Raw genomic sequence first — 27,127 nt, 5'->3', positions numbered from 1 at the left:
ATTTCTCACTGGACTGTGCTAGGCTTAAATTTCTGAGTGAACTGTGCTGGCCTTAAATTTCTGACTTGGCTGCGCTGGGCATAAATTGCTGAGTGAACTGGGCTGGGCTTTAATTTCTGACTGGGCTGTACTTTAATTTTTTACTAGGTTGGGTTGGGCTTAAATATCTGAGTTAACTGGGGTGGGCTTAAATTTCTGAGTGAGCTGGGCTGAGCTTAAATTTCTGACTAGGCTGGGCTGGGCTTAGAATTTCTTGACTTTTTAAAATCATTTCTAATTTGGTCTAAGTATGTGGGTTCTCAATTTAGTCCCTATACTTCCAATTTTCAATTTTGTCTTTTGGTATTTTTAAATCTTCAATTATATTTAATCACAATTTTCTACCCATCAATAAAAAAAATTTATATATTTCCCCAATTAAATAAAAAGAACAATTTTGTTATTGGTCTATTTCCACATTAGAAATTGCCCGTTCAATTAGATTGTGCCACGTGTCTATTAGACTGATTAATCTAATTTTCCACGACAGTCTTAATCATGTCATAAAAATTGTATGGTGGATCATAAGTTAATAAACGAATTTTCTTTATTTTTGATATTATATCATTAAGGTAATCAATTTCATAACTTTCTTTTAGGTTGATTCTTAATCGTTTTTTTAATTTTTCGATAATTTAAATTTAAGTTTTGTTTTTCGGCTATTAGATCAAGCTCCAAGAGTTTCATAACGTTTCCTCTCTCTGACGAGTCTTACATAGGAGACCCAATATCATATATTCAAAAGACAGTGTAACAGTCCAAGCCTACCGCTAGTTGATATTGTTCGTTTGGATCTGTTACGTATCGTCGTCAGCCTCACAGTTTTAAAACGCGTGTGCTAGAAGGAGGTTTTCAGACCTTTATAAAGAATTTTTGATCCATTCTCCAATCGGTAAGGGATCTCACAAACCACTCCCTTTGAAGGCTTAGCATTTTTGCTGATACACCACTCCGATGAATAGCTCAAATATTATTTGTAATAGGCCACCGCTAGTAGATATTGTCCGTTTTAACTCATGTATTGTTGTCAACCTCATGATTTTTAATGTGATATTTTTTTTTAATCACCCTATTAAAAAAAACAAAAAAAAAAAAAGAAACAATTATTTTGTAGAGATTAATAGAAAAAAAACAATTATTGCATGGCTTGAAATATTTTGGTTTCTGAAATCAAGAACCGAAGAACGTAAATAAGTCGTTCAAAGTACAGAAAGCCATAATAACAAGGACATGATAATCACAAGGTAGCGCAGTTTGATGGCTTGAAAGAGACAGACGATTTCTTGATATCATAGCCAACCAAGAAGTTAGTCTGTGCAATGTTGCCGTAGATGAACATGTCTTTCCTACCAACAAATGCCAAGCAAACGACGTTTTTAGCCACCCTAATGAACAAGTTTTCTCGCTCGAGATTCACGTCACCACCTTCGAAGTGAACTGTGACAGGCGGCACCTTATAGTCGTTGGTGGTGGTCTCATAACAATAATTCAAGAATTGAATTGGACTAGTCGTGGGATTGAGGTCAATCAGCTTGGAAATTGCGTTGGAGAAGTTAGCGTAGGTTTCCATCGGTATGTATGTAAGCGTCGTGCCAGAGTCAATAATGATGTTTCCGTTTGTTTCCAATAATAAAGTGTTTGTGAATTTAAATTTGTTGCTTCCTACACTCATTGCTTCTACTTTCAGCACGTAGAAACCTTTGAAGTAGTCTATTGCTAACATGAACCAAAAAAAAAAAAAATAATAATAATAATAATAATAATAATATCATTCCTCTTAAGATAATGAACTAAATAACGTAAAAAGTATAATATTATCTATTTTTAAATCTTAAATCCTAGTAGACTCCTTTTCTCTTGAACACACCACCAGTCCCATAGAACTCTCGACCATAGACCTGTACTCTAACTATACTTCTAAGACACGATTTGTTTGTTCGACGTCCAAACATTATATAATAGCTAAGTTAATATTATTTGTTAGAACAAGAGACTTCTACGATCTTTCAAGTATATTCCCATAATTTTTACTTACTAAGTTATTCATCTACCTACGTATCATTGTGTTGATTAAAAAACGTTTTGCATTTACCACTAGTATAAAACGGAGTTGAGACGGCTCCGAAGCCGGAGACGATAGCATTAGAGCCAAAGTTAAGATAGCTCGAGTTGTTAGACTTTCCGACGGGTACCAAACAGTAGGAGAATTTTCCGCCGGTGGCCGGCCCCATCTGCTGGACAAGCGAAGCTGGACCATGACCGAGCCCAACAATCCCAGAAATTTTAGAACCAAAAGCGGCAACATTGTCATGGCCACAGCCAATCACAGTCCGTGGAAACGCCACGGGGTGGCCGGAGGTGGAGCCCATCGTAACGGTATCAACGGCAATATCCCCCTTGCTGTGGGTTCCATCGTAGTATGAAGTGGAGTACTCGCACATGGATTCCGAGGAACAAGAACTTTCCAGCCCTGAAATCGAGCAATTCGGCGAGGAACACGGGACTAACTTGTAAGTCGACGATTTACTCGGATCAAACATCGGCTCGATTTGCTTGTGGCAATTCGGGCAAGGTTTGCACCGAGTCCAAATGATGTTGCTTCCAGTGTCAGCAACGGCTACAATCGAAAACGGCGGCGTTCCGAGGGATATTTTCACAACGTACGCGCCTCCACTGCTATATATTGGTGCTTTCCCCGTGTCTGTCAGCGACACCCTCTCACGGCTGATGGAGCGACGGAGAGCATCGGCGATGCGGTGGTAGTGTGTTTCTGATGCGTTGAAAAGTGGGGACTTGGGGAAGTCACGGTGGATCATTTCGACCGAGAAGCCATAGCCACCGTCTGCGGCAGCGGAGGAGACGGCGGCGGAGATAAACAAAATAAGTGAGAAAATGAGTGCCATTGATGAAGTGATGATGAAAATGAATGGGGAATTGGAATAAATAAATAGAAATTAGAAACACGAAGGGTTAGCAAAAAATGGAAGTGAATCAATTAGGAGATTTATAATCGTAATAAATTTTGATGATTAAAACCGCTCTGGATTCCATTATCCAATGAACATTACCATTTTTTTCCTTTCAAATTCTGGAATTTTAAGGTTAAATTTGTGGTTTGTTTTTTTTTTTTAATTTTTTTCCCTAATATAGTTTCGAGTGAACTGGCATTTTCTAATGTTATTAGCATTGACTTTTCTGGGGTGGAGTTTGCTTTTTTGAATATTGTAAGAATATTTTTAGCATTGGATTTATTTTGGTTTGAAAAATTAAATTTATAAATACTATATATTATTCAAAAGTGTGTATGGGATGAGACAGGAATGAAAAAATCTTCATTTCCATCAAATTTGAATAGCTCGAGGGATGTTTACACTATACTTTTAATATATACTATATACAATTTCTATTTTAAAATTTTTAATATAATTTCTAAATATTGCAATATATATATATATATATATATATATGGAAATTACAACTTAATTTTTTTTTATTTTTTATTTATTACTAAATGAGTAATAAATGTGTATACATATGAAACACATATTTATTTTTAAAATTTATTACTAAATAAGTAAACAAATGTGTATACATATAATATATTTATTTATTTATTACTAAATAAGTAAATATGTGTATGCATACAATATACATATTATTTTTTAAATTTATTATTAAATACATATAATATAACACATAAAAAGTGGGGCAGAGCAGGAATTGGAGCGAGATCGAGGTCGAGATGAAAAATATAATCCCCTTATCGGCCCAATTTAGCTAACAGAGACAAATTTATCTCTTCTTTATGTATGTTTCCTAATACGAAATAAAGTGTCTTGATAATGTCACAAAGATTTCACAGTGGATCACAAATTAAGAAACGAGTTTTATTTACTCTTGATCTTAGATCATTAAGTTAATCCATTCCAAAATTTTCTCTTGGATTGATTTTTAAGTGTCTTGTTTCTTATGTTTTATTCTCAGAGCAATTTTCTCTCTATAAGAGATACGGGTATATTGATTTTGACCACATGACATATTCATGAATTAATCTCAATCACGTCTTATGCTCTTTACTCGAAACGAAACAAAATGTTTTGTTTCCTTTATAAATATAAATAAGTTATAAAGAGATAAATATGGCAACAAGGTTTGAAAAGGTTAATCATAAACTTACTTCCCATTTAGATAAATTTATCTTGCTTTTGGAGAAAATTTCTTATTCTATCTATTTTATTTTTATAATACTCTAGTAAAATATATCAGCCTAAATACACTGCTACCAAATATTGTCTACTTTGACTCGTTACAGTATTGTTGTCAGCCTCAAAGTTTTAAAACGTATCTGCTAGGGAGAAATTTTCACACCCTTATAAAAAATTTTCATTCTCCTCTCCAACCGACGAGGGTTCTCGCAATCTACCCCTTCAGAGGCCAGCGTTCTCGCTAGCACACCACTTGGTGACTACCCTTGATACCATTCGTAATAGCCGAAGACCACCGCTAGGAGATATTGTCCGTTTTGGCCCGTTACATATTGCTGTTAACCTCACGGTTTTAAAACTCGTCTACTAGGGGAGATTTTATAAGAAATGATTCGTTCCCCTTCCCAACCGATGTGGGATCTTATAGACAGTGATCCTAATGAACAGAGATATGATGGGTCACTACTTCTTTCTCGTGGTTTAATCATAATAACTCTAAAGTTATGCTGGCTCGAGTTAGAGCAACCATATGTTAAGTGAGGACAAAAATTATTGAAATAACTCGACACAAAGGGTCCATATATGGAGGCATGATTGGGCTAAATGTATATGGATGCATTATTGTTTTTGTGTGTGACATTTTATTTTTATTTTTTTAAAAAATAAATCATATTAGTTATATAGGAGTAAAAGTAGACTCAAATAATATATAATAATATTTCTATAGATTTATAGAAATAAACCATTATTGCATGGCTTGAAATATTATGGTCTCTAAAAGTGATGAAGATAAGTCATTCAATCTAGAGAAAGCCATAAGAATATAAGTCGTTCAAACTAGAGAAAGCCATCATAACAAGGACTTGACAATTACGAGGCAGCACAATTTTGTGGCTTGAAAGAAACGGTCAATTTTTTGATATCATAGCCAATTAAGAAGTTAGTCTGTGCAATGTTGCCGTAGATCTGTAGGCCGACGCCGTTACTGTCCATAAATGCCAAGCAAACGACGTTGTTATCCACCCTAATGAACAGGTTTTCTCGCTTGAGAGACACGTCGGCGCCTTCGAAATGCACTGTGACAGGTGGCACCTTATAGTCGTCGGTGGTGGTCGTATAGCAATACTCCACGCCTTGAATTGGACTAGTCGTGGGCTTCAGGTCCATCGCCTCGGAAATCGCCTTGGAGAAGCTTGTGTAGGTGTCCGGTGGCAAGAATGTAAGTGTCGTGCCGGAGTCGATAATGATGTTCCCGTTTGTTCCAAATGGTGAAGAGCTTGAAAAATCAAATTTGTTGCTTCCTACACTTATTGCTTCTATATTCAGCACGTAGAAAGTTTCGTAGTCGCCTTCTACAAACATGAAAAAAAAAATAATTACTTATACAATTTATCTTAGTATAACGAACAAACTCACGTAAAACTATAATATTATGCACTTTTAAACCCTAAATCAAAATCGACTCCTTTTCTCTAGAGCATACGACCAGTATTATCCACTTTTAAACCCTAAATCCAGGCCAACTCATTTTCTCTAGAGCACACGACCAGTATCTGGCTAAGTTAAGAGCGTGACTTTAATATTGTTTGTTACGACAATGAACTTCTACGATCTCTTACTTGTATACTCCTAATTTTACCTTACTGAGTTATTCACCTACCCACAAATCATTTTATCGATAAGAAAACATTTTGTATTTACCACTAGTATAAATCGGAGTCGAGACGACTCCAGAGCCAGAGACGATAGCATTAGAGCCAAAGTTAAGATAGCTCGAGTCGTGAGAGTTTCCAACCGGTGCCAAACAGTAAGAGAATTTCCCATCGGTGGCCGGCCCCATCTGCTGGATAAGGGAAGCTGAACCATGACCGAGCCCGACAATCCCAGAAACTTTAGAATCAAAAGAGCCAGCATTGTCATGGCCACAGCCAATCGCAGTCCGTGGAAACGCCACGGGGCGCCCGGAGGTGGAGTCCATTGTAAGGGTATCAACGGCAATATCCCCGTTGCTGTGGGATCCATCGCCGTATGAAATGGAGTACTCGCACACGGAATCCGAGGAACAAGAACTTCTCGGCCCTGCAAACGAGCAAGTCGGCGAGGAACACGGGACTGTCTTGTAAGTCGACGATTTACTCGGATCAAACATCGGGTCGATTTGCTGGTAGCAATTCGGGCAAGGTTTGCACTGAGTCCAAATGATGTCGCTTCCAGTGTCAGCAACGGCTACAATCGAAAACGGCGGCGTTCCGAGGGATACTTTCACAACGTATGCGCCTCCGCTGTTGTATATTGGGGCTCTCCCCGTGTCTGTCAGCGACACCGTCCCACGGCTGATGGAGCGACGGAGAGCGTCGGCGATGCGTTGGTAGTGTGTCTCTGATGCGTTGAAAAGTGGGAACTTGGGGAAGTCACGGTGGACAAGTTCGACGGAGAAGCCATAGCCACCGTCTGCGGCAGCGGCAGCGGCGGAGGAGACAAACAAAATCAGTGAGAAAATGAGTGCCATTGATGAATTGATGATGAAAATGAATGGGGAATTCGAATAAATATATAGGAATGAGAAACATGAAGGGTCAGCAAAAATGGAAGTGAATCAATTAGGAAATTTATAATCGTAATTAATTTTGATGATTAAAAACGCTCTGTGTTCCATTATCCGATGAACATTGCCATTTTTTTCCTTTCAAATTCTGGAATTTTAAGGTTAACTTGCTAGTTTGTTTTTTTCTTTATTTTTTTTCCTAATGTGAAGATTCAAACCTGCCATTTTCGAATGTTATAGCACAGACTTTTTTTTTTTTTTTTGGTGGTGGAATTGATTGCTTTTTGGAATATATTGTAGACCAGAAAAATGTTTTATAGGATATTTTTAACATTGGTTTTATTTTCATTTCCAAATTTCTCCTTTAAAAAATTAAATTTATAAATACTATATATTATCTAGAGATGTTAATACCGTAAAGACAGGATAGAAAATTCTTCTCCATCTTTATTATCACCTCTTATTTTTATTTGTTATTTTAATCTTCATTTCAGATCATTTATTTATTTATTTATTTATTTATTTATTTATTTATTTATTTATTTTGTAGCATGATTGCTCAAAGAATGCCTACGCTATATACCCACCTAGAGATGTCTATGAGAAGGAAATTGGAAAGTCTTCTCTGTCTTTGTTATCATCTCTTATTTGTTATTTTCATCCCATTTTCGATAAAATTTTCTTTTATTTTTTCTTATATTGAAACGGGTTGCCGGTATATTTTTTAAAAAATATATAATTTATATTTTAAAATTTTTAATATAATATTTAATGTAATTCTTATATGGATAGTAATCCCAACTATGTTTAAAATTTATTACTAAGTAAATAAATGTGTATACATATAATATACATATTAATTTTTTAAATTTATTATTAAATAAGTAAATAAATGTGTATACATATAATATACAATATATAAAAAGTGGGGCATAGCGCGGATCGGAGGCGAGATCGAGGTTAGGACAAAAAATATAATCCCCTCGGTCCAATTTAGCTAATAGGGACAAATTTATCTCTCCTTTCTGTATGTTTTTCGATACGAAATAAGAAGTCTTAATCATGTCACAAAGATTTCACGGTGAATCACAAATTAAGAAACGAGTTTTATTTACTCTTGATCTTAAATCATTAAGTTAATCCATTCTAAAAAAAATTCTTAGGTTGATTCTTGATAGTTTTTTGGGTTATTCGATAATTTAGATATAAAAGTATTATTTTTCAACTATTAGATCAAATTCTAAGAGTTTCATAACATTTACGATAATTATCATATAGTTATCATATTTGCCCTTTTATTATAGACAAATATCTTGTATTCATTTATTGTTCTTTTTTTTTTATCTTTTGTAATTTATTTGATTCTCGAGATTATTATAAACAGGGAAGTTTAATATCATTTAGGTGGGGTGGTTTGAGCAATTATTCTCAGCTAGCAGACCCCTGGATGACTGCCCTTGATACCATTTGTAACAGCCCAAACCCACCGCTAACAAATATTGTCCGCTTTGGCCCGTTACGTATCGCTGTCAACCTCACAGTTTTAAAATGCATATGCTAGAGAAGGTTTCCACCTTATAAGAAATGATTTGTCCCTCTATCCAACTGATGTGGGATCTCATAGACAGTGATCCTAATAAACCGGTTTAATCATAATAATTCCAAAGTTAAGTTTGCTCGAGTTAGACAAACCCTATGTTGAATGAGCACAAATTTATTGAAATAACTCGAGCATGAGAATATCATAAACATAAAGTGTCGAATCTTGAGGCGTGATGTGTTGTGATTTTTTAATCAATTGACTAAAAAAATACCAATCATAGGGAAAAAAAACTAAAAATTATTCAAAATTGGGCTAAATGTATATGGATGCATTATTTTTTTTTATGTGCCATTTTATTCTCCACGTTTTTTTAAAAATAGAAATCGTATTAGTTTATATAAGTCTAACTTAAACTAGATATATATATATATATATTTTAAGATTAATAGAAATAAATATTTTAATAAATGAAGAACGTAAGTCGTTCAAGCAATAGAAAATCATAATAACAAGGACATGATAAATCACGAGGCAGCACAATTTGCTGGCTTGAAAAAAATAGATGATTTCTTGATATTACAGCTAACCAAGAAGTTAGTCGGTGCAATGTTGCCATAGATTTGCATGTTGTTTTCCCTGCTGTTGCCAACAAATGCCAAGCAAACGACGTCGTCCACCACCCTAATGAACAGATTTTCTCGCTTGAGATTCACGTCGTCGTCTTTGAAGTGCGCTGTGACAGGCGGCACCTTATAGTCGTTGGTGGTTCTCTCATAGCAATACTCCAAGGTTTGAATTGGACTAGTCATGGACTTGAGGTCCATCACCTCCGAAATTGCCTGAGAGAAGCTAGCAAAGATGTCCAGTTGTAAGAATGTAAGCGTCGTGCCAGAGTCGATAATGATGTTCCCGTTTGTTCCAAATGGTGAAGATCTCAAAAAATTAAATTTGTTGCTTCCAACACTCATTGCTTTTATTTTCAGGAGGTAGAATATTTTGTAGTCACCTTCTATAAACATGAACAAAAAAATAATTATTATTTATACAATTCATCTTAGTATAACTAACTCACAGTAAAAATATAATATCATCCACTTTTAAACCCTAAATTTAGGTCAACTCCTTTTTTCGAGAGCACGACCATTATTATCCACTTTTAAACTTTAAATACTGGTCTGACTCCTTTTCTATGGAGCGCATTACCAGTGTGATCCCCTTTTAAACCCTAAATCCAAGTTAACTCCTTTTCTATAGAGCACACGACTTGCTTGCTCAACATCCAAACATTCGATTAAATTAAGAGCATGACTTTAGTATTATCGATCTATTAGTTATATACCTATGATTTTTTTTTTACCCATGATTTTTTCTTAATGAGACGTTTAACTACCCACTAATCATTTTATCGATAAAAAAACGTTTGTATTTACCGCTAGTATAAATTGGAGTCGAGACGGCTCTAGAGCCAGAGACCGACAGCATTAGAGCCGAAGTTAAGATAGCTCGAGTAGTTAGAGTTTCCGATGGGTGCCAAACAGTAAGAGAATTTTCCGCCGGTGGCCGGCCCCATCTGCTGGACAAGCGAAGCTGAACCATGACTGAGCCCAACAATCCCAGAAACCTTAGAATCAAAAGAGCCAGCATTGTCATGGCCACAGCCAATCGCAATCCGTGGAAACGCCACGGGGCGGCCGGAGGTGGAGTCCATCGTAAGGGTATCAACGGCAATATCCCCGTTGCTGTGGGATCCATCGCCGTATGAAATGGAGTACTCGCACACGGAATCCGAGGAACAAGAATTTCCCGGCCCTGTAATCGAGCAAGTCGGCGAGGAACTCGAGACTGTTTTGTAAGTCGACCATTTACTCGGATCAAACATCGGCGCGATTTGCTGGTAGCAATTCGGGCAAGGTTTGCACTGAGTCCAAATGATGTCTCTTCCAGTGTCAGCAATGGCTACAATCGAAAACGGCGGCGTTCCAAGGGATATTTTCACAACGTACGCGCCTCCGCTGGTGTATACTGGGGCTCCCCGTGTCTGGCGGCGACACCGTCTAACGGCTGATGGAGCGACGGAGAGCGTCGGCGATACGTTGGTAGTGTGTCTCTGATGCGTTGAAAAGTGGGAACTTGGGGAAGTCACGGTGGATCAGTTCGACCGAGAAGCCATAGCCACCGTCTGCGGCAGCGGAGGAGGCGGCGGCGGAGGAGATTAACAAAATCAGTGAGATAATGATTGCCATTGGTTAATTGATGATGAAAATGAATGGGGAATTCGAATAAATATATAGAGATGAGAAACTTGAAGGGTTAGCAAATATGGAAGTGAATCGATGAGGAATGTTATAATCGTAATTAATTTTGATGATTAAAAACTGTTCTATTATTCAATGAATATTGCCATTTTTTTTTCCCTTCAAATTCTGGAATATTAAGGTTAAATTGTTCGTTTGTTTTGTATCCTAATATAGTTTCGTGTTTATATAAAGATTCAAACATGTTATTAGCCTTGCCTTTTCGAATATTGTTAAATGTTTTATATGATATTTTTAGCATTCATTTTATTTTTGTTTTGAATTTGAGATAGAAAGTCTTCCCTATCTTTATTATCACCTCTTATTTGTTATTTTAATTCTCATTTCCGTCAAATTTTTCATTAATTTTTTATTGCGAAGCAGAATTTCACGAACTAACTAAAAATTTTGGGACAAAAATTAATATTTTGAAATTTATGGTCCAAATAGAAACTTCCTAAACATTTGATACATAGTCACTTAAATTTAAATAATACATTCATTCAAATACCAATGAATAAACATTTTTGCATTAAATATTAATTATAAGTAGCCTTATTATTACACCATTTAATTTAATTACTAAAAATAATTAAATAAGTATAAATTAATTAGAATAATAAAATTATTGACAAAAATTTTATCACTATACTAATTATAATTTAATAAGTGTAATTTAGCTTTAAAAAAAATCAGTTTTTTGGGACAGAAAAGCGGGGTCGTGTGGCTTGTTTTGTACTGCGCATTATTTGGGTGGAAAACTCCATTGATGTGCTAATAGAAAAGGAAGCAACTCCCAAAGAAGAGATCAGGGTTTCTTCTCCACCAACTCCGTAGAATTTTGGATCAAGATTTCGTCGACGATCAAGTTCTTCCGGCGCAGGTCGGTTTTTTCTTCGCTTTTTTCTAGCTTTTGCGCTTCTTCAATCTTCTCCAATGATTTCCAATCGAAACAATCTATTGAATCTCGACATGCATTGATCCTTCGATTCAGTTTCCCCTTTGTTAGCCATTTCTGCCTTTCTTCTATATCTTTTAGTTTCGCCGTGTCTAGATCTTGGGCGGCGTATCGTCTATGATTTCACATGCGTTTCTGCTTCTCCTTTTTCTTTTATAGATTTGCTTAGATTTGAGATAGATTACGTCTTTTTGTGGTTACGCTTATGTTAGGGCTTAATCGTCTCTTCAAATGAAATGAGCAATCGAAGTCTTGATATTTATTGAAATTCGTAGTGTAGGTTGAATATATGAGTTTTTGTCGCCACTCCGAGTGCTAGTGCGGCTAGAAAACTCTGGTTGGGAGTTCTTCTAAGACCGTGAACTTGTGTGTGTAGCAACATTGATGTTATCAATATGTTATGTGATTCTGAGCTACAACAATGCTTCTGTTTCTTCAGAATAACTGGTCTTGTGTAATGTTACCCCCCAGGCTAGTTGTATATTTTGATAAGACGCTCATTGATCAAGTGCATATCTCTCTTTGAACAAGAATCGTGTCCGGAGAAACCTTGACTTGGTTGAAATTGTTCCTTGGAACATCTACACGTATTAAGAATGTGGGCGACACTTTATCATAGACATTGAAGTTAACGATCTTCACTGTTAAAGAAATTTGGTATCCGCGAGCTTCATCATGATTTTTTGTTTAGAGGTGTGGTGGGAATGAACATTATTACCCCTGAGAAATTTGAAGAAGAGCTTACCTCCATGATACAGGAAACTTTGAAAAACCATGTCCTGAGTCTAAAGTTCTGATAGCATCTTAGGGTTTAAGAAGAGGAAAGAATGTATTACTGATTAATTACCATGAATTCACACGACCCCTGACGAACTTTAACAACTTAACTTCAAGAAATTGATAACATTAATTTGCAATGAACTTTGTTTAACCGTGTAAATCAAAGTTGTGCCATTATGCTTTTTGGAGTTCCAATTTTCATGCTTTTGTGAGAAGCAAAGTCTTCTCTGTTTAACCATTTCGAGTTTTGACCCCCCTATAAGAGGTTTGTGGATCACAAATCCACGATAAATTCTTCTGATGATAGGACAGTATGGCTACAGTAAAGAACCTGAAGATTAAGACAGCAACCTGCAAACGCATTATCAAGGAGTTGCATTCTTACGAGAAGGAGGTCGAGAGAGAAGCTGCCAAAACCGCTGACATGAAAGAAAAAGGGGCTGACCCTTATGACCTTAAGCAACAGGTACGTAAATGGCTTGCATTCTTAATAATCAAAAGTTTATACGATTATTGTTGGCTTGATTGCTTGTGGTTTTATTTGTGCCATCCGTGAATATCTTAAAGAAGACTTTTTAGACTGACTTGTTCAACATTACTCAATATGAACAATAGAATTTGTGAGCGTGTAGATTATGTGATTTGAACTATGGAGAAGAATAATGGTCCCAAATTTGGAACATAATTTCTGTTCAACTTTATGTTTTGAAAGCTATAAAATCAAAACGACCAACTAAAATATTATTTCGGTAATGGAGATTGAATGAAATGTTATCATCATATGAATCATCTTCTTCAATTGGTCTATATATTATTATGATTTTACAGTTAGCATTCTCACTGTAAGCAGGAAAACGTTCTGGCTGAATCAAGGATGATGGTTCCCGATTGTCACAAGCGTCTGGAGTCCGCCTTAGCTGATCTGAAAGGAACACTGGTATTGGCTTTTCATTCCCTTTTTTGCTCTTATGAGGAGCTTGATTCTAGAAGGTTATCTGCACGTGCCCAATTTTTGTTAGTTTACTAAAACAAATCCTTATCGACTTCTTCATGTCCAGGATGAACTGGAAAAATCAACACAAGTGAAAGGCCCTGAGTTTGACGATGCTCGGAGCATAATCACTGAGATCGAAAGTTTCCTTAAGACAACAGAGGAATAGTAGTGATCTTAATTACCAATAACAGAATTTTATATTGATAAGCTATTAATCAAACTATTGCTTTGCAATATTACTTTCTCTTGTCCGGCTTTTGGTTGCTATGTTCATACTTTGGAGAGATTCATTCCCTGTTATTCACTCCTATCATCAAGTTTAAGACTAAAATCTTCTGTTTCTGCTGGGTGTTGTATTTTAAAATATTTTGATGGTGTTTGTCCCTATTTAAAAGGAATGTAGTAAAAGTATGTATAACAGCTACCTAAGCACATTTGCTCGTTGAACGAGTGCTACGTAAGAATTGACCATGGGTAAGCCTAGTAGCATTATTGATTTCAACCCTATGGTCGCTATTAACTTCGAGATATTATAATTCTTTTGAGTTTTCTTGATAATCAAATGTCGTTGGATCAGGTGGCACAACTTAGAATCACATACTGTACAAAATGCTAAATTTTATAGCCTTCACAGATAATTTCATACAGATCTGTATGTGCATCTTTGTTTATGCTTCTACACATCAATTATACCTTACAAACACTTCATTTTCCTTTAGAATGCCGAGACGCTCTCCTAATCTTCCTTCGGAATGGCCTACACGCCTCAATGCTGAGACCAACGGCTGCAGCTAGTGCCATGAAAATGGCAGCATCCTCTGTACATGTCACATGTCGCATGGCGAGTTGCACCATTGGCTTACTGCTCTTTCCTTCCCCTTGTACTCTACAACTCATGACGAAACCTCCGACCAGTTGGCCTAATGCTGCAAAGTCTCCGCTGCTCTGCGGGCTTGGTATTGGAACTGTTGCTGCTCGTAACTGTTTGTCAGTGTCTATGAAGAACTCCCCACCTCTCTCAGCATTGATATGGATCTCAGACATGAGAAGTTCCCCTCCCTCTTGAGCTTCGGAGAGAAGGTGAAAGCGACAGCAGACAGTGTCTCTAATTCCTCGCTCGCGCCATGCCTCGAGCTTTCCCCATGGCTGCCAACTTTCAGGTATGCAAACATCAGGACGAACAATCAGCCAAGACCCGGGGTTTGACCGGGCAACCCAATCGCAACCTGCTGATGGCACAAAGGGAGTAGTTATGAAGGCTGCTGCAACAGCCGAGCCAGAAAGATCATGTATCTTCACCTTCCAGCCTTTTCTTTCTCTCCGCTCGACCTTGAGGTCTGAGCCATCACCAGAACCTAACCAATCTGAGCCATCACCAGAACCTGACCCTGACCAATAGTTGCTCAATGAATCCAGCTGGGATACCCTATAAATTTGATTCAACTGTCAAATATGAAGTCCAACACAAAATGTTCAACAGAAGAAAGTTATTGTTCTAGTGTTGCATGAGTTGCATCACCTGTCTCGACTAAATTTGCAGCTAAAGATCGGCTGTTTGATCGAGCCTAGAAGCTGGACGATTTGCGGGCTTAACCTCGTAACATCTTCAAACTGAAAAACATATCTTGGATCAGGATCAAGTTTCACTCTCAAATGAAGCTCTGCTCCATGTCTTCCATTCTCATTCTTGCTTTTGCCAATGCCTATCCACCCATTGAAAAGAACGACAGGCTTCCCATCGCCCCATTCGGGACCGACATCCAGTTTAAACGTCCCAATCAGCTGCCTTTTGATGCCAACACCACAATGAGATCCCTTCCTTCCAGAGAAGACAGATATTTCAAGACAGGCATGAGTGTTATAGAAGCAGCCAGGTGCTAGTAATGCTTTCAGATCAGACTCTTCAAGATAGAAGCTTGAGGCAATGCTATGAGAATCAGGTATGGCTTCAGGAGACGGGAGAAGCGGGATTGAAGACGTCTGCACAGGGAAACCCCGAAGACGAATTTCACACGAACACGGTGCAGAGAAAGCATTGACTCCAGGTTTTGTAGAGTTTAGAGCAGCTCCTGGGATTCTCAATCCCAAAGATCCAATTGACAACCTAATAAAAGCCTGAGGATCCATTTGGGTCACAATTTTTTGTCCATTTGATATAGGTAGTTTATAATGCCACCAGCTCAAGTATCCTGAACCAACACAAAAACAATCAAAATGACATATAAAAGACAAGAAAGCCTCGTTAAAATTCAACTCAGAACACGAATCAAAAGGAACTTCATTCTATATGTTTGTTAAAAAACTCGAGCATGATCTATCGAATGAATCATCTGAAGGATAAACGAAACTGGTTTAGAAACGACGATGAACTGAGTACCGAACAGGTTTTTATAACGTTTGATTCGCAGGAAAACAATGATGATAGAAAACAAAGTAAGATGCTTTAACCCATAAATAAGCATATTTGGAGCATTAAACAGCCTGTCTAGCATGGAGATTCTTGAGTCCAAACCCTCAACGAGGAGAACACTTTAAGAAGGAAAAAAAAGGCATATTAAATTAACTTCTAGTTTAAGATCATAACGGACCATATGGTTAAAGCTACTTTGCCTTTTAAAAATCAACCCATCTCTTTGGGAGACGTTGTAATGAGTTTCATACTTTCTTGCATTTCTCCATTTTCTGAGAAATTGTTGGGGTTCTTAAACAAGTGCAAATTATTTACGTAACAGTCCAAGCATACCGCTAGTAGATATTGTCCGTTTTAGCTCATTACGTATCACCGTCAGCTTCACGGTTTTCATGCACATCTATTAAAGAGAGGTTTCTACACCCTTATTAGAACTGTTTCGTTCCCCTCTTCAACCGATGTGGGATCTCACATTCCACCTCTCTTGAGGGCCTAGTGCCACAATCGCACTTTTGAAGGCAGCGGACTAGCGATTGTGCGGCACTCACTTTCCAACGACAAGTGAGCTAAGTCAATTTGTTCTTGCGTCGCCTACGGCCAAGCGACGTATGATCGAGCCTCTAGCCTCGGTTTTAAAAGAAGGTTTTAGAAAACGAGGGTAGATAGAGATTTTAGAAAGAGAGATTTTTTAAAGAGACGTTATATAAACAAGCAAGAGAGAGATAACAACGGCTTAGCATATATAACCTTGGGTAGGGAGAAGTTGACAACTAGTCATATCCCCCTATAGTATATTCTGAAGCATTTCATGTCTGGCAGGCCTAGACATGATATTTTTGAGGCGTCATACGCCCTAGTACTACAAAAGTAAAAACCCTAGAATGAAAAGACATGACAAGGGTTTGGCTTGCCATAAGCATGTGGCCATGGGCAACACACCCTGGACAAGCATGACCGAGACACCCAGCATCCCCATTGGCCCACCGCTTGGTGTCTGGCTCTAATACCATTTGTAACAGCCCAAGTCCACCACTAGCAAATATTATCCACTTTAGCCCATTACGATTTTAAAACGCGTCTGTTAGGGAGAGGTTTCCACACCCTAATAAGGAATGTTTCATTCCCCTCTCCAACCGATGTGGGATCTCACAATCCACCCCCCCTTGGGGGCCCAGCATCCTCGTTGGCACACCGCCCGATGTCTAGCTCTGATACCATTTGTAATAGCCCAAGTCCACCGCTAGCAGATATTATCCACTTTACGTATCACCGTCAACTTCACGGTTTTAAAACGCATCTGTTAGGGAGAGATTTCCACACTCTTATAAGGAATGTTTCGTTCCTCTCTCTAACCGATGCGGGATCTCACAATTTGTGTCCCATAATGTAGATCGTCCTAAAGAGTTGATATCGATCTGTCCACTTTTTTTCCTTTCGCTTCACTATTCTCTCATGATAAAGTTCCAAATGAAATGCATAATTATTCATTACTTTAAGAAACATTTTAAAAACAAAAAACCCAGCCAAATCTTATTCATTAATATTCAAAAAGTATCTCAGAAAAGTTGAAAAACAAAACAATGAAGCTTTACAGCAAAGAGGTCAACTTTTTAAAGAACACAAAACAAAAGGCAAAACTGTTGCCAATCTGGAATTCAGCTTCTTTTCCAGATTCTAAATTAATTATAAATTTCTTCCCACTTAGCAAACTACAGGGAATTTGATGATAAACAGAGAAAAGGTCAAACAAACACAATTGGGATGAACAACAGCCAAAGCAAACAAATGAGTGAACATTCATTTATGGCAAACAAATGACTGATATCCACTTATGGATCTCGACTCGTTGAAGCAAAAACAACTCGCCTATCGCTAGCAAATATTGTCTTCTTTGGGCTTTTCCTTCCGGGTTTTCTCAAGGTTTTAAAATGCATCCACTAGGGAGAGGTTTCCACACTCTTATACGGAATGCTTCGCTCCTCTCTCCAACTGATATGCGATCTCACAATCTATCTACCTTGAGAGACCAGCATCCTCGCTGGCATACCACCCAGTGTCTAGCTTTGATACCATTTGTAACAGTCCAAGCCCACCGCTAATAGATAATGTCCGCTTTTGCCCGTTACGTATTGCCGTCAGTCTCACGGTTTTAAAACGCGTTACACACTCCTATAAAGAAGGTTTCGTTCTCTTCTCTAATCGATATGGAATCTCCGCCAAATTCAGTCATAATAATACTTTCAACAAGTAAAGCAGAAACCAAAAGAACAACCAACCCACACAAAGATTCATTAGGAAAGTAATTACATCTCAAAAGAAAACCAGAAGAAATCAGCAACAAAGATAAACCAATCCTAATAAACCAAGGGAAAAATCAAACTGCAATGACTTGGATTCTACTTACCTTGTGATTAGTTGCGAAGTAGAAACAGAACAGTAGTGCTCCACAGAAAGCAGAGCAGCCAGAATCCCTGAAGAACAAGAAGAACAGCAACATTTCACCCAAAAATCAAATCCCACTTCTAATTTTCCCTCTAAATGTGAAAGGATGAATGTTTTTAGAGATCTAACAACGAGCTTTTAGAAAAAGAAAAACCCAAATCCCGATAGCAACAAAAGTCTTGAATATCACGTAGAGACTTCACAGATCACGAGGCCGCCAAGAAAGAACTCCCTATTCCTCTTAACTCTACACTATTTGTCACGAAATAGGCGGAGAAATTTAAGGGGTAGGGGGGGGGGGGGNGGGGGGGGGGGGGGGGGGGGGGGTTGTTTGAGGTGAAATTTTGAGAAAGATCCAAAAAAGAAAGTGAAATTTGGATGCGAAATTTTGACTTTGATTTGGAGTTCGAAGATGAGTGATGGTAGGAAGGAAGAGAGAAATAGTGGGCGGGGGGCGAAAAAGCGATAGACACAGAAATCGTGGAAACAGCTGTAACCAATTAGGGTAATCAGAGAACAACAACATTCGTTCATAATTCATTAAATTATGAACAAAAAACAATAATATTGTAATTGAAAACGAAAATATTAAAGAAGAGATTGAAAAATACGTGTGCCCTGACTTCATCCTCCCAACTATTCTCAACCCAAATCCACTCTTTTTATCCTTTTACAAATTTTTCCATGAATGGAGATCCAATTCTAATAGGATTAGCTCTAAATATATGAAAAATAAACATATTTTTGGAAGCACTTGAATGGGAATAAAATATCTTAAAAGAAGGGGGTAAATGATCTGTATGGGTCTATAGATCCTATGAGCCACATCCCTTTTTGATGGCTAGAAAATCCAAAATGAAATGTGCTTCAAATTAATATCAACTTTTAACATCAAATATCTAGGTTGTTCAATGTTCATTGGTAAGTAAATATTATTAGTATGACTAGAATTTAACACTGTTAAAATATTTGATGTTTATCAAAATAAGAGATATTACTTTCTCGCGTGCTATCGGTACTTTATAAAGGTACGTTCATCGTTTGACCCAAAATTTCTATCTCCATGTGCATCCACTCCTTCGACCCTACATTTCTTTTTTCTTTTGAAAAATATTTTAAATGCTCTTCTTATCCAATAATAAAACAAAAAATCTTACACTATGGATAAGACTATTAGTATCACGAGGGCTATGATATGATTAAAGTTGTGTGTCAAATCAAAATCAATATAAATATATCGTCGTTAATCTCGCGATTTTGAAATACTAATAAAAGTTTCAATGTTTTATTCCTCCCTCAAAAATTAATATCCAAATAAATAAAATAAAATAAAAGGGCAACAAAACTATTTATTATATACAAAACGAAAATAATAATAATAAATAAATGTTTGTTTGTCCTTTTTAGGTATAAATTACAACATTCAACGTTAAAATGAGGGAAATGTCAGAAACATATATCCGTGACGCGTCAGCCACGTGAAATGTTGTCGGCTGACTTGGACTACCTTCTTTTCGGCTATTATTATTATTTTATTAATTTATAAATTTTTAAACTTTAAATTTTATTAATTTTTAAAATTTTAAAATTCATCCAAATCTTTTAAATTTATTAAATTCAAAGTTGAAGACATCTTTTAAAATCTATTAGACATCCATTCTTTCATCTAGCTTATATTCTTCATGTAACATTCATCAAATGACTATGAAATTACGTCAATACTTTCACACATGATAAGTAACGTAAGAAATATCTCTATTTTTTCCTTTAGAAATCTTTAGAATTACCATCGCTTAACTTTCAATTTGCCTCTAACCATCAAATGAAATGTGAATAACTCGTCCTCCTCTCTTTGAAACAAGTGACACTTCTGGTTCTGTTGGTGCTTGAAATAATTTAGTATTCTCCATATTGCTATATCTCGAGAGTCAATAATTTTCTATGAGAACTACTGAACTCAATCACTTACTGACGTTACTCCTTAATTTTCTGTTGAGATCTATCCTGTGGAGGTACTCAAATTGGATTAGTGATCGATTTCTAGGTTTTGTCGTAAACCTAATTGGTTACTTCCAATTATGTAAATCAATAGTCAAACCGCACTCAAAGGTAGGACATTTCCCTTTTTCTTTATAGGAACATTTGTACGAGAAACAATGATATCTCCAATTATAGCTCTTTGGAATGTAAAGTATATCTTTTCTCACCATCCTCATAGTGTATGAGACAAGTGTATGCATTTCGATTAGTGTCGTATTCTATGGTTATGGACACAATGTATCTTGTCTGCAACATCACCACCAACATCGATCGGAGCAACTACAACATTCATTCTATATGGATTGACTTAAATTGCCTCCTTTTGACACTAAGACCGACTAAGTCTCTATAGTAAGACATGCATACTCACACTCGAATCCTTCTCAAAAGATCAAAGTCAGTCAGTGGTGCAACTCACCAATTAGTTTCCTTGCACCTTACGGATCTACTCATCTGTTAACTCGCACACATGTCAGACTCCTCGATCCATGTTTCAAGACGGATCGAATGGAGAGCCCATAGGCCGATGCCAAGAGCACGCCAAAAGAGACATGATCGGGACAACTGAGACCATATTTAGGTGGTTGAATCAAGCCTATCCACAACACTCATTACGAGTGAGGAGGCTACAACTACATAGCAGCTGCCGCAGCCGAATCTGTTACCCTTACAAAAGCCAGCCGTCAAGCTTGCAAAGGATGCAGCTTTTCTGGTTGATAAATAGCAACTCTTCCGGAACGGAAACAAAATCTCAAACTTCTCCCAAATCTGATGCTTTACATTTCAAATGGGCTCAATTTATGAAATCGGAATGGGCTCACTTCATATCTCCTTTCAATTCACACTAAATCATTCTACAATTTAAAAGATCATACTAATAGACTATCATGCCATCAATCCCAAGAACAAATTACCTTAAATTGGTAAAGAAAGAGAGAAATGTGGCAGCTCGGTCTTCTCAATCTCAGCTTCAGCTCCATTTTGTTGTGGCATTTTCCCCTTTGTCTCTCTCTCTCTCTCTCTCTAAGAACCCACAAAACCCCTTGAAATTACAGAGAATGTGTGTAATTTTGAGAAGAGAGAGAGAGAGAAAGAGGGTTCTGGAATGAAAATCAAAGGGGGAAGGAGGAAGAAAAGTGCGAGTGGTTCTACGGAGGTTGTAATGGGTCCAATTCAAGACGCCATGGATGGCGGTGAAGTTCATGGCGGCGACTCGGATTACGTTGATATGAACACCAACAACAACCCCATTAATGGCGGTGAGCCTTCGACATCCCATTTGTCGGAGACCCATCAAGAGCAAAACCTAGACGAGCCTGACGAACAAGATGAACAGGATGAACAGGATGGGACTGAGGCTGCTTTTGCTGCTCAGAGAACCAATCTCGATGATGGATTCTATGAAATTGAAGCCATTCGTCGAAAAAGGGTTCGCAAGGTTTACTCAATTTTCCTTCCGCTCTGCTATTCTGGTTTCTTTGTTTATAACTTTTTGCCCCTTTGGATTCTGAGAATGATGGGTTTATGAATGTTTGTACATTTCCTGATGTTGGGATTTCTTATTCTATTGCTTTGCTATGGGAATGATTGATTCTAAAAACAGGGCCAGCTTCAGTATTTGATCAAATGGTAAGTGCTGGTACTTCGGCTTGTTAGAGCTCGACTTTGATAACTCAGATTACTAACCAAACCGAGCTTTCCTGAAGGCGTGGCTGGCCGGAGACGGCTAATACTTGGGAGCCATTGGAGAATCTCCATACGTGCTCTGAGTTCATCGAGGCGTTCGAACAGAGGTATTCTCTTCTAGTTACTTCAGCATTGTTCTTTTGGTAGCTGGAGGAAGCATTCTGTGGCATGGTATGCTGATTAGTCTATGGTATAATGTTGTTTGGTTTCGTTTTCGAAGTTTAATTTCGGGAAAGCAGCGGAAGCGGAAGCGAAAACATGGGGTTGTTCATGTTCAAACCAAGAAGAGGCAGCAGCGAGCTAATTTTTCTACTTATAATGTCACAGATGTTGAAATCAGTGTTGTTGATCAACGTCTGCCTTCTGCTCCTATAAACATGCCTAGCCTGACTAATCCTTATGCTCGTTCGCGATCGGTCGTTTATAATCATGAAGGAGAAAAGAACGGAGATGTAACTGCTATTGAAAGAGGCAGGCTAGCTGATATTGATAATGTGGGCAGGAATGCCACGCAACGATTTGAACAGAAGAAAGCTGAACACGAGTACGATCCGAAGCTCAGTGAGCTTAAGGCAACAGGATTAACGAACATAGCCATTGGTGATAAGCTTGCAATTGATTTTCACGATGCCAGGACAACAGAGAACAACGTCCTTGCTGCTGGTCTCTCTAAAACTGGCTCTGTAGAACTAGTTACTGAAAATCGGTGCACCGGGGCTAAGAGAAGGAAATCTGGTTCGGTTAAAAGGTTTAGACAAGATTCAACTTTATCTGAATTGCCTGTGGTTCAAAATCCAGAATTGACACTAGCTGTAGTAGAATCCAGTGTCGGAGTGGAACCGATAGGGGTTGAGAATTCTGGATATCATGGAGAAAGGTTAAGTCGGAATAACAGAACCGATGAAGCCAGAAACGAACCGAGTATCATCAAGATTGTTAAACCGTTAGGCTATTCAGCATCTGTGTCAAACAACATTCAGGATGTGTTGGTAACTTTTGTGGCCATGAGGTATGTCAGCTTTGTCTCTCCTCTTCTTGTGGATGTTAAGTTAAACTAAATGAAGTGTAAACCCTATGGTATGAGGTCGTAGGATGAACATCCTCAATTAAGAACACAATTTATTTGAAATTGTAACAACCCAAGCCCAAGCCCACTGCTACCGGATATTGTCCTCCTTGGACTTTCTCTTCCGGACATTCCCTCAAGGTTTTTAGAATGCGTCTGCTAGGGGAAGGTTTCCACACCTTTATAATGAATGCTTCATTCCCCTCTCCAGTCGATGTGAAATCTCACAATCCACCCTTCTTGAGGGCTCAGCGTCCTCGCTAGCACACTTCCCGGTGTCTGGCTCTGATACCATTTGTAACAGCTCAAACCCACAGCTAGCAAATATTTTCCGCTTGGGCTGTTACAAATGACATCAGAGCCAAACACTGGGCGGTGTGCCAGAGATGACGTTGGGTCCCTAAGGGGGTGGATTGTGAGATCCCACATCGGTTGGAGAGGGGAGTGAAACATTCTTTATAAGGGTGTGGATACCTCTCCTTAGCTGACGTATCTTAAAACCGTGAGGCTAATAGCGATTCGTAACAGGCCAAAGCAGATAATATCGGCTAGCGGTGGGTTTTGGTTGTTACAAAAATTGTTTCTTGTTCTTAGAAAAGTTTGACATTTCTTGGTATAGTTCTTGACTTGTACTGCGATTATTTAGCAACTAGCCGAGATTTTGTTCAGAAGATCCTAAAAGATTCTATCTAAAGAACTAAGAATATGAAAGTATCAGCCAATAGAAATATATGAACTCAAGATAGTTTTAGAGACAAACCCATTGGCAAGCCCGTGTTTCTGATATCTTTGAATGTAAACGGATCTCGTGTCGGCCTTCCTATTCTCAAATGAGTTTATTGTTTTTGGTTTCCTGGTTTTAGGTCTGATGGAACAGAAGTGATGGTTGATAACAAGTTCCTCAAGGCTAACAATCCTCTCCTGGTAATTGGTTCTGTTCTTCACTGTGTTAGCTTTTAAACTGCCTTAAACAATGTGCAATCGTTTTTCCTTGGATTCGAAGTTCTAACTGTCGTGTTAACTAATACCAGTTGATCAACTTCTACGAGCAACATCTCCACTATACTACCAGATCATGAACTCAGAGCTATGAGAGGTATGACGTATCGGGATCCTTGTTTGGTTGATTATTTGGGGCTTGAGATCGGTAAGGAGATAGTTAAGCAAGGTCTGCAAATATTTAGCCATGACAGTATCCTTCCATCTACCTCAAGCTGTGCAGGACAGAGACTAGAAGTTGAGGCTTACAGAATTTCTGCTAATTATGAAACTAATGTATGTAGCTGTCTCGTTGTAGGTTTTGTACATATTACCTTTCTTAGTTGATCTCCTAGCAATCGATGCACTTGTTCAGCAAAGAATAGAATTGGTTATAATCTTTGGAGGGTCCTTGGAGAGTAGTCAATACAATGGTTATGTGGATTGAACGTATGAGATCAATATGATCATACGTTTTCTTGAGGTTTCTTTTTTCATTTGTTTTTGTGCGTTCAAGGACATCGTGCTAAAAGTTTACTCGAAAAAATGCTAATTTTTGCTTCCAAGCAATGTGTCTCTCAATTTATGAACAAAAAATGAGAATGGAGATGGAGAATCAATCCGCTCTCTTGTGTTGTAATGAGCGGAATCAATTGTCATTCGTCACTTGCGACGAAACCATGCAACCCTAGAGGCTGCTGGCTTCAGGTTAGTATGACATTTTCGATCTCTTGTATTGTGTCCTGCTCCATGAATTCCAGATGGTTTAATGTATTCTTTTCTGGAAAGAAAATTCCAATTGCCTAACAAAGGAAAAATGGTTCTATTGATTGTCCTACAAAGCAAAGTTGCTTCAGAATACCACAATTTTTGTAGTATACGCACAAAAAGCTTAATAAGAACAAAATTTTATCAATAGATGAACGCAGCTCATTGCTTGTAATCACCAAGTAATGAAAAATGGTAATGGATCAAACATTTTCTAGAGAACTCAATCGTTATCTAATCATAACACAAATAACCAGTAAAAGAGTTGCATCAGTTCAAGAAACAAAAAAGAATTGAGAAAAGAAAACAATTCCAAGAGATGAGCTAAAGCTAGTTCTTGGGAATGTTCTTTCCTACTATCTTAGCAGGAGCTATTCGAAGAAGGTTTCCTGGCTTACCTGGGACGGCGCCTTTGATCATCACAACATTAAGGTCATCATCAATCTTTACAATCTTGAGCTTTCTGATCTTTCTCTTAGTTCCTCCCATCCTTCCAGGCATTTTCTTCCCCTTGTAAACACGCCCCGGTGTAGTTCCTGCACCGATCGATCCAAGTGCTCTGTGGCTCTTGGAACCATGGGTCATCGGACCCCTTTTGAAGTTGTGCCTCTTGATTCCACCTGAAGAAGAATTAGAAGAGGGAGAAGGTTACAAGAAACCAGTTAGAGAGTACTGCTGTAAGGAAGTGGAGAACATCAAATGATTAAAATTTTGGTTAAATTATAAAAAGATATTGTTTCAAGGCAATATTACCCTTACTTTTCATAAATATAATCTTAGAGTAGAAATGAATTTCGAACAAAAATTGAGACTTAAAATAGTTAGACATAGAATAACTGCACCATTTTACGCCACTTCCACACCATTCCATATCCCAATTGTCTAAAATTCTAAAAAAAAAATTGCACAAGGAGACTTGAAACATTTATGAAAGGTAAATGTAGAAGTATGGTTTACAATTTAGGCTACAATTTACATCTGGACTTCGAAGACTAGTTCAGGCTTTGGAATTGTATATGCCATTGTGGATTCAAAACAGCAAAAAAATGAATGAAAATTCATGCTAAATCCATCCTGAGGATGCCTAAATTCATCTCCAACAACCAGAAGCTCCAAGAAAAACAGAAAACCAAGTGCAATTTCGCCAATGAATTAAACACAGACTTCAAACAGAGTAAGCAAGAAACACAAACCTTGAAAACCCTTTCCAATCGTAGTGCCCGAGACATCAACCAGGTCGCCCTCCTTGAAAAGTTCATTAAAAACCAGGCGCTGATTGGGCTCAAATCCATCAATAGACTCAAGACGAAACTCCTGCAAGTGGCGCATAGGAATCGCACCAGCTTTCTGGAGATGTCCCATTTCCGGTTTCGTCAATTTCCGATCCCTAACCCTACGGTACCCAACCTGAACGGCACTGTAGCCGTCGGTCGCCTCCGTCTTAATCTGCGTGACGATATTGCCTTCCTTGAAACCGACCACCGTCACAGGGACGACCTTGCCGTCCGGCTCGAAGAAGCTCATCATACCGAGCTTGGTAGCCATAACGCCAATGCCGGCCTCCATGCTCATACACACCGAAAGGCCATCGTTAGGGCGTCTAGTGGTTCTTGGCCTCGGAAATTGGAAACGGACGTTGTTGTTCCGGTGGGATTTGAGAGGAAGGGCGAGGAAAGAAGTTCTTAGTTTCAGAGATGAAGATGGTGACGAAGAAGAAGCATTGTTAGTGAAAATTGGATGTCTTTTAGAGGTTGAAGCTGATGAAATTGATATGACGGACATTTCTGCTTCTCTGGGTTCAGTGATTCATATGATGAGGAAGAAGAAGAAGAACTGGGGTCGAGAGGAATGACCCGTTTTCTTATCCGCTTATTTCTTTTATTTTCCTCCATTATTAAAAATAAATAAAATAAAAATTGAGTTGTTAAATTAATAAAAATACGTTCCGAACTTTCATTTTGTCTCCAAAAAAAAAAAGAAAAAAAAAACCATAAATTTTCAAAAAAAAATAATAATAATAATTAAATCTTTACATCTTAAAAAAAAAAAATCCAATTCAAAAAATACTCTACCATAAAAACCGTTAATATTTTTGTCTAAAAAATACTTCTCTATTTTAAAATAATTTAAAAAATACCCTTTTAACTTTATAAATATTTAAAAAATATCATTAAATTTTTAAAATTTTTATTAATACTATTAAATCTAAAAAAACACTTCAATTTTTAAAAAATTTAAAAATAATTAACCAATAAAACTAGATAGATCCATGAAATGTTGATAAACGATTTAACCCGACTCAATTTTCAAAGGGTTATTAGATGCACTGAAAATAGATCCGATAAAAACAATGAAAATAGATCCTAGTTTTTGATGCGT

At 37.6% G+C, this 27,127-nt stretch overlaps 8 protein-coding genes across 11 annotated transcripts; 2 read left to right on the top strand and 6 right to left on the bottom strand.

Annotated features, from left to right (window-relative positions):
* Nucleotides 1-1,276: 1,276 nt before the first annotated feature.
* Nucleotides 1,277-2,942, bottom strand: LOC111498870 (aspartic proteinase CDR1-like). Its single transcript, XM_023150224.1, has 2 exons — nucleotides 2,132-2,942; nucleotides 1,277-1,755 (listed from the first exon to the last, which is right to left on the bottom strand). The coding sequence occupies exons 1-2, from the start codon at nucleotides 2,940-2,942 to the stop codon at nucleotides 1,277-1,279; spliced, it is 1,290 nt and encodes a 429-aa protein (XP_023005992.1).
* Nucleotides 2,943-4,952: 2,010 nt separating this feature from the next.
* Nucleotides 4,953-6,753, bottom strand: LOC111498869 (aspartic proteinase CDR1-like). Its single transcript, XM_023150223.1, has 2 exons — nucleotides 5,946-6,753; nucleotides 4,953-5,596 (listed from the first exon to the last, which is right to left on the bottom strand). Exons 1-2 carry the CDS (start codon nucleotides 6,751-6,753, stop codon nucleotides 5,115-5,117), a joined length of 1,290 nt encoding a protein of 429 aa, XP_023005991.1. The 3' UTR covers nucleotides 4,953-5,114.
* A 2,103-nt stretch (nucleotides 6,754-8,856) lies between these two features.
* On the bottom strand, nucleotides 8,857-9,300 carry LOC111498868 (aspartic proteinase CDR1-like). The gene has a single exon (XM_023150222.1). The coding sequence runs from the start codon at nucleotides 9,298-9,300 to the stop codon at nucleotides 8,857-8,859; it is 444 nt and encodes a 147-aa protein (XP_023005990.1).
* A 491-nt stretch (nucleotides 9,301-9,791) lies between these two features.
* On the bottom strand, nucleotides 9,792-10,575 carry LOC111498867 (aspartic proteinase CDR1-like). Its single transcript, XM_023150221.1, has 2 exons — nucleotides 10,492-10,575; nucleotides 9,792-10,439 (listed from the first exon to the last, which is right to left on the bottom strand). Exons 1-2 carry the CDS (start codon nucleotides 10,573-10,575, stop codon nucleotides 9,792-9,794), a joined length of 732 nt encoding a protein of 243 aa, XP_023005989.1.
* A 752-nt stretch (nucleotides 10,576-11,327) lies between these two features.
* Nucleotides 11,328-13,700, top strand: LOC111498976 (tubulin-folding cofactor A). Of its 4 annotated transcripts, none has more exons than XM_023150384.1 (5): nucleotides 11,359-11,509; nucleotides 12,056-12,171; nucleotides 12,672-12,830; nucleotides 13,215-13,301; nucleotides 13,423-13,700. In XM_023150384.1, the coding sequence occupies exons 3-5, from the start codon at nucleotides 12,678-12,680 to the stop codon at nucleotides 13,522-13,524; spliced, it is 342 nt and encodes a 113-aa protein (XP_023006152.1). In that variant the 5' UTR covers nucleotides 11,359-11,509; nucleotides 12,056-12,171; nucleotides 12,672-12,677; the 3' UTR covers nucleotides 13,525-13,700. The 4 variants fall into 4 exon arrangements, with proteins under 4 accessions (XP_023006149.1, XP_023006152.1, XP_023006151.1 ...); XM_023150383.1 differs by having other exon boundaries at nucleotides 11,361-11,509; nucleotides 12,024-12,171; XM_023150381.1 differs by lacking the exon at nucleotides 12,056-12,171 and having other exon boundaries at nucleotides 11,328-11,509.
* A 255-nt stretch (nucleotides 13,701-13,955) lies between these two features.
* LOC111498975 lies at nucleotides 13,956-18,675 on the bottom strand. The gene is made up of 3 exons (XM_023150380.1): nucleotides 18,173-18,675; nucleotides 14,878-15,547; nucleotides 13,956-14,784 (listed from the first exon to the last, which is right to left on the bottom strand). The coding sequence occupies exons 2-3, from the start codon at nucleotides 15,483-15,485 to the stop codon at nucleotides 14,064-14,066; spliced, it is 1,329 nt and encodes a 442-aa protein (XP_023006148.1). The 5' UTR covers nucleotides 15,486-15,547; nucleotides 18,173-18,675; the 3' UTR covers nucleotides 13,956-14,063.
* Nucleotides 18,676-21,123: 2,448 nt separating this feature from the next.
* On the top strand, nucleotides 21,124-24,550 carry LOC111499147 (chromo domain-containing protein LHP1-like). The gene is made up of 6 exons (XM_023150644.1): nucleotides 21,124-21,688; nucleotides 21,854-21,879; nucleotides 21,957-22,043; nucleotides 22,157-22,945; nucleotides 23,866-23,926; nucleotides 24,034-24,550. The coding sequence occupies exons 1-6, from the start codon at nucleotides 21,356-21,358 to the stop codon at nucleotides 24,079-24,081; spliced, it is 1,344 nt and encodes a 447-aa protein (XP_023006412.1). The 5' UTR covers nucleotides 21,124-21,355; the 3' UTR covers nucleotides 24,082-24,550.
* A 346-nt stretch (nucleotides 24,551-24,896) lies between these two features.
* LOC111499138 (50S ribosomal protein L3, chloroplastic-like) lies at nucleotides 24,897-26,615 on the bottom strand. Its single transcript, XM_023150628.1, has 2 exons — nucleotides 25,942-26,615; nucleotides 24,897-25,368 (listed from the first exon to the last, which is right to left on the bottom strand). Exons 1-2 carry the CDS (start codon nucleotides 26,528-26,530, stop codon nucleotides 25,079-25,081), a joined length of 879 nt encoding a protein of 292 aa, XP_023006396.1. The 5' UTR covers nucleotides 26,531-26,615; the 3' UTR covers nucleotides 24,897-25,078.
* Nucleotides 26,616-27,127: the final 512 nt, after the last annotated feature.

Source organism: Cucurbita maxima, unplaced genomic scaffold, assembly GCF_002738345.1.
Source record: "Cucurbita maxima cultivar Rimu unplaced genomic scaffold, Cmax_1.0 Cma_Scf00026, whole genome shotgun sequence".
NCBI lineage: Eukaryota > Viridiplantae > Streptophyta > Magnoliopsida > Cucurbitales > Cucurbitaceae > Cucurbita > Cucurbita maxima.
Note: the sequence above shows the minus strand (reverse complement) of the source record. Positions and strands in the feature narration are given on the sequence as shown.

What these genes read in the sequence shown, in the direction of transcription:
- LOC111498870 (XM_023150224.1), bottom strand. Translation starts at nt 2,942, where the DNA reads ATGGCACTCATTTTCTCACTTATTTTGTTTATCTCCGCCGCCGTCTCC. An exon ending in AACTCCGTTTTATACTAGTG is followed by an intron (nt 1,756 to 2,131) that starts GTAAATGCAAAA and finishes GGTTCATGTTAG; the next exon opens with CAATAGACTACTTCAAAGGT.
- LOC111498869 (XM_023150223.1), bottom strand. Translation starts at nt 6,753, where the DNA reads ATGGCACTCATTTTCTCACTGATTTTGTTTGTCTCCTCCGCCGCTGCC. An exon ending in GACTCCGATTTATACTAGTG is followed by an intron (nt 5,597 to 5,945) that starts GTAAATACAAAA and finishes TCATGTTTGTAG; the next exon opens with AAGGCGACTACGAAACTTTC.
- LOC111498868 (XM_023150222.1), bottom strand. Translation starts at nt 9,300, where the DNA reads ATGAGTGTTGGAAGCAACAAATTTAATTTTTTGAGATCTTCACCATTT.
- LOC111498867 (XM_023150221.1), bottom strand. Translation starts at nt 10,575, where the DNA reads ATGGCAATCATTATCTCACTGATTTTGTTAATCTCCTCCGCCGCCGCC. An exon ending in ACGGTGGCTATGGCTTCTCG is followed by an intron (nt 10,440 to 10,491) that starts GTCGAACTGATC and finishes TCAACGCATCAG; the next exon opens with AGACACACTACCAACGTATC.
- LOC111498976 (XM_023150381.1), top strand. Translation starts at nt 12,678, where the DNA reads ATGGCTACAGTAAAGAACCTGAAGATTAAGACAGCAACCTGCAAACGC. An exon ending in CTTATGACCTTAAGCAACAG is followed by an intron (nt 12,831 to 13,214) that starts GTACGTAAATGG and finishes CACTGTAAGCAG; the next exon opens with GAAAACGTTCTGGCTGAATC. An exon ending in CTGATCTGAAAGGAACACTG is followed by an intron (nt 13,302 to 13,422) that starts GTATTGGCTTTT and finishes CTTCATGTCCAG; the next exon opens with GATGAACTGGAAAAATCAAC.
- LOC111498975 (XM_023150380.1), bottom strand. Translation starts at nt 15,485, where the DNA reads ATGGATCCTCAGGCTTTTATTAGGTTGTCAATTGGATCTTTGGGATTG. An exon ending in TGCAAATTTAGTCGAGACAG is followed by an intron (nt 14,785 to 14,877) that starts GTGATGCAACTC and finishes TCAAATTTATAG; the next exon opens with GGTATCCCAGCTGGATTCAT.
- LOC111499147 (XM_023150644.1), top strand. Translation starts at nt 21,356, where the DNA reads ATGAAAATCAAAGGGGGAAGGAGGAAGAAAAGTGCGAGTGGTTCTACG. An exon ending in GTCGAAAAAGGGTTCGCAAG is followed by an intron (nt 21,689 to 21,853) that starts GTTTACTCAATT and finishes TTCTAAAAACAG; the next exon opens with GGCCAGCTTCAGTATTTGAT. An exon ending in CTTCAGTATTTGATCAAATG is followed by an intron (nt 21,880 to 21,956) that starts GTAAGTGCTGGT and finishes GCTTTCCTGAAG; the next exon opens with GCGTGGCTGGCCGGAGACGG.
- LOC111499138 (XM_023150628.1), bottom strand. Translation starts at nt 26,530, where the DNA reads ATGTCCGTCATATCAATTTCATCAGCTTCAACCTCTAAAAGACATCCA. An exon ending in GATTGGAAAGGGTTTTCAAG is followed by an intron (nt 25,369 to 25,941) that starts GTTTGTGTTTCT and finishes ATTCTTCTTCAG; the next exon opens with GTGGAATCAAGAGGCACAAC.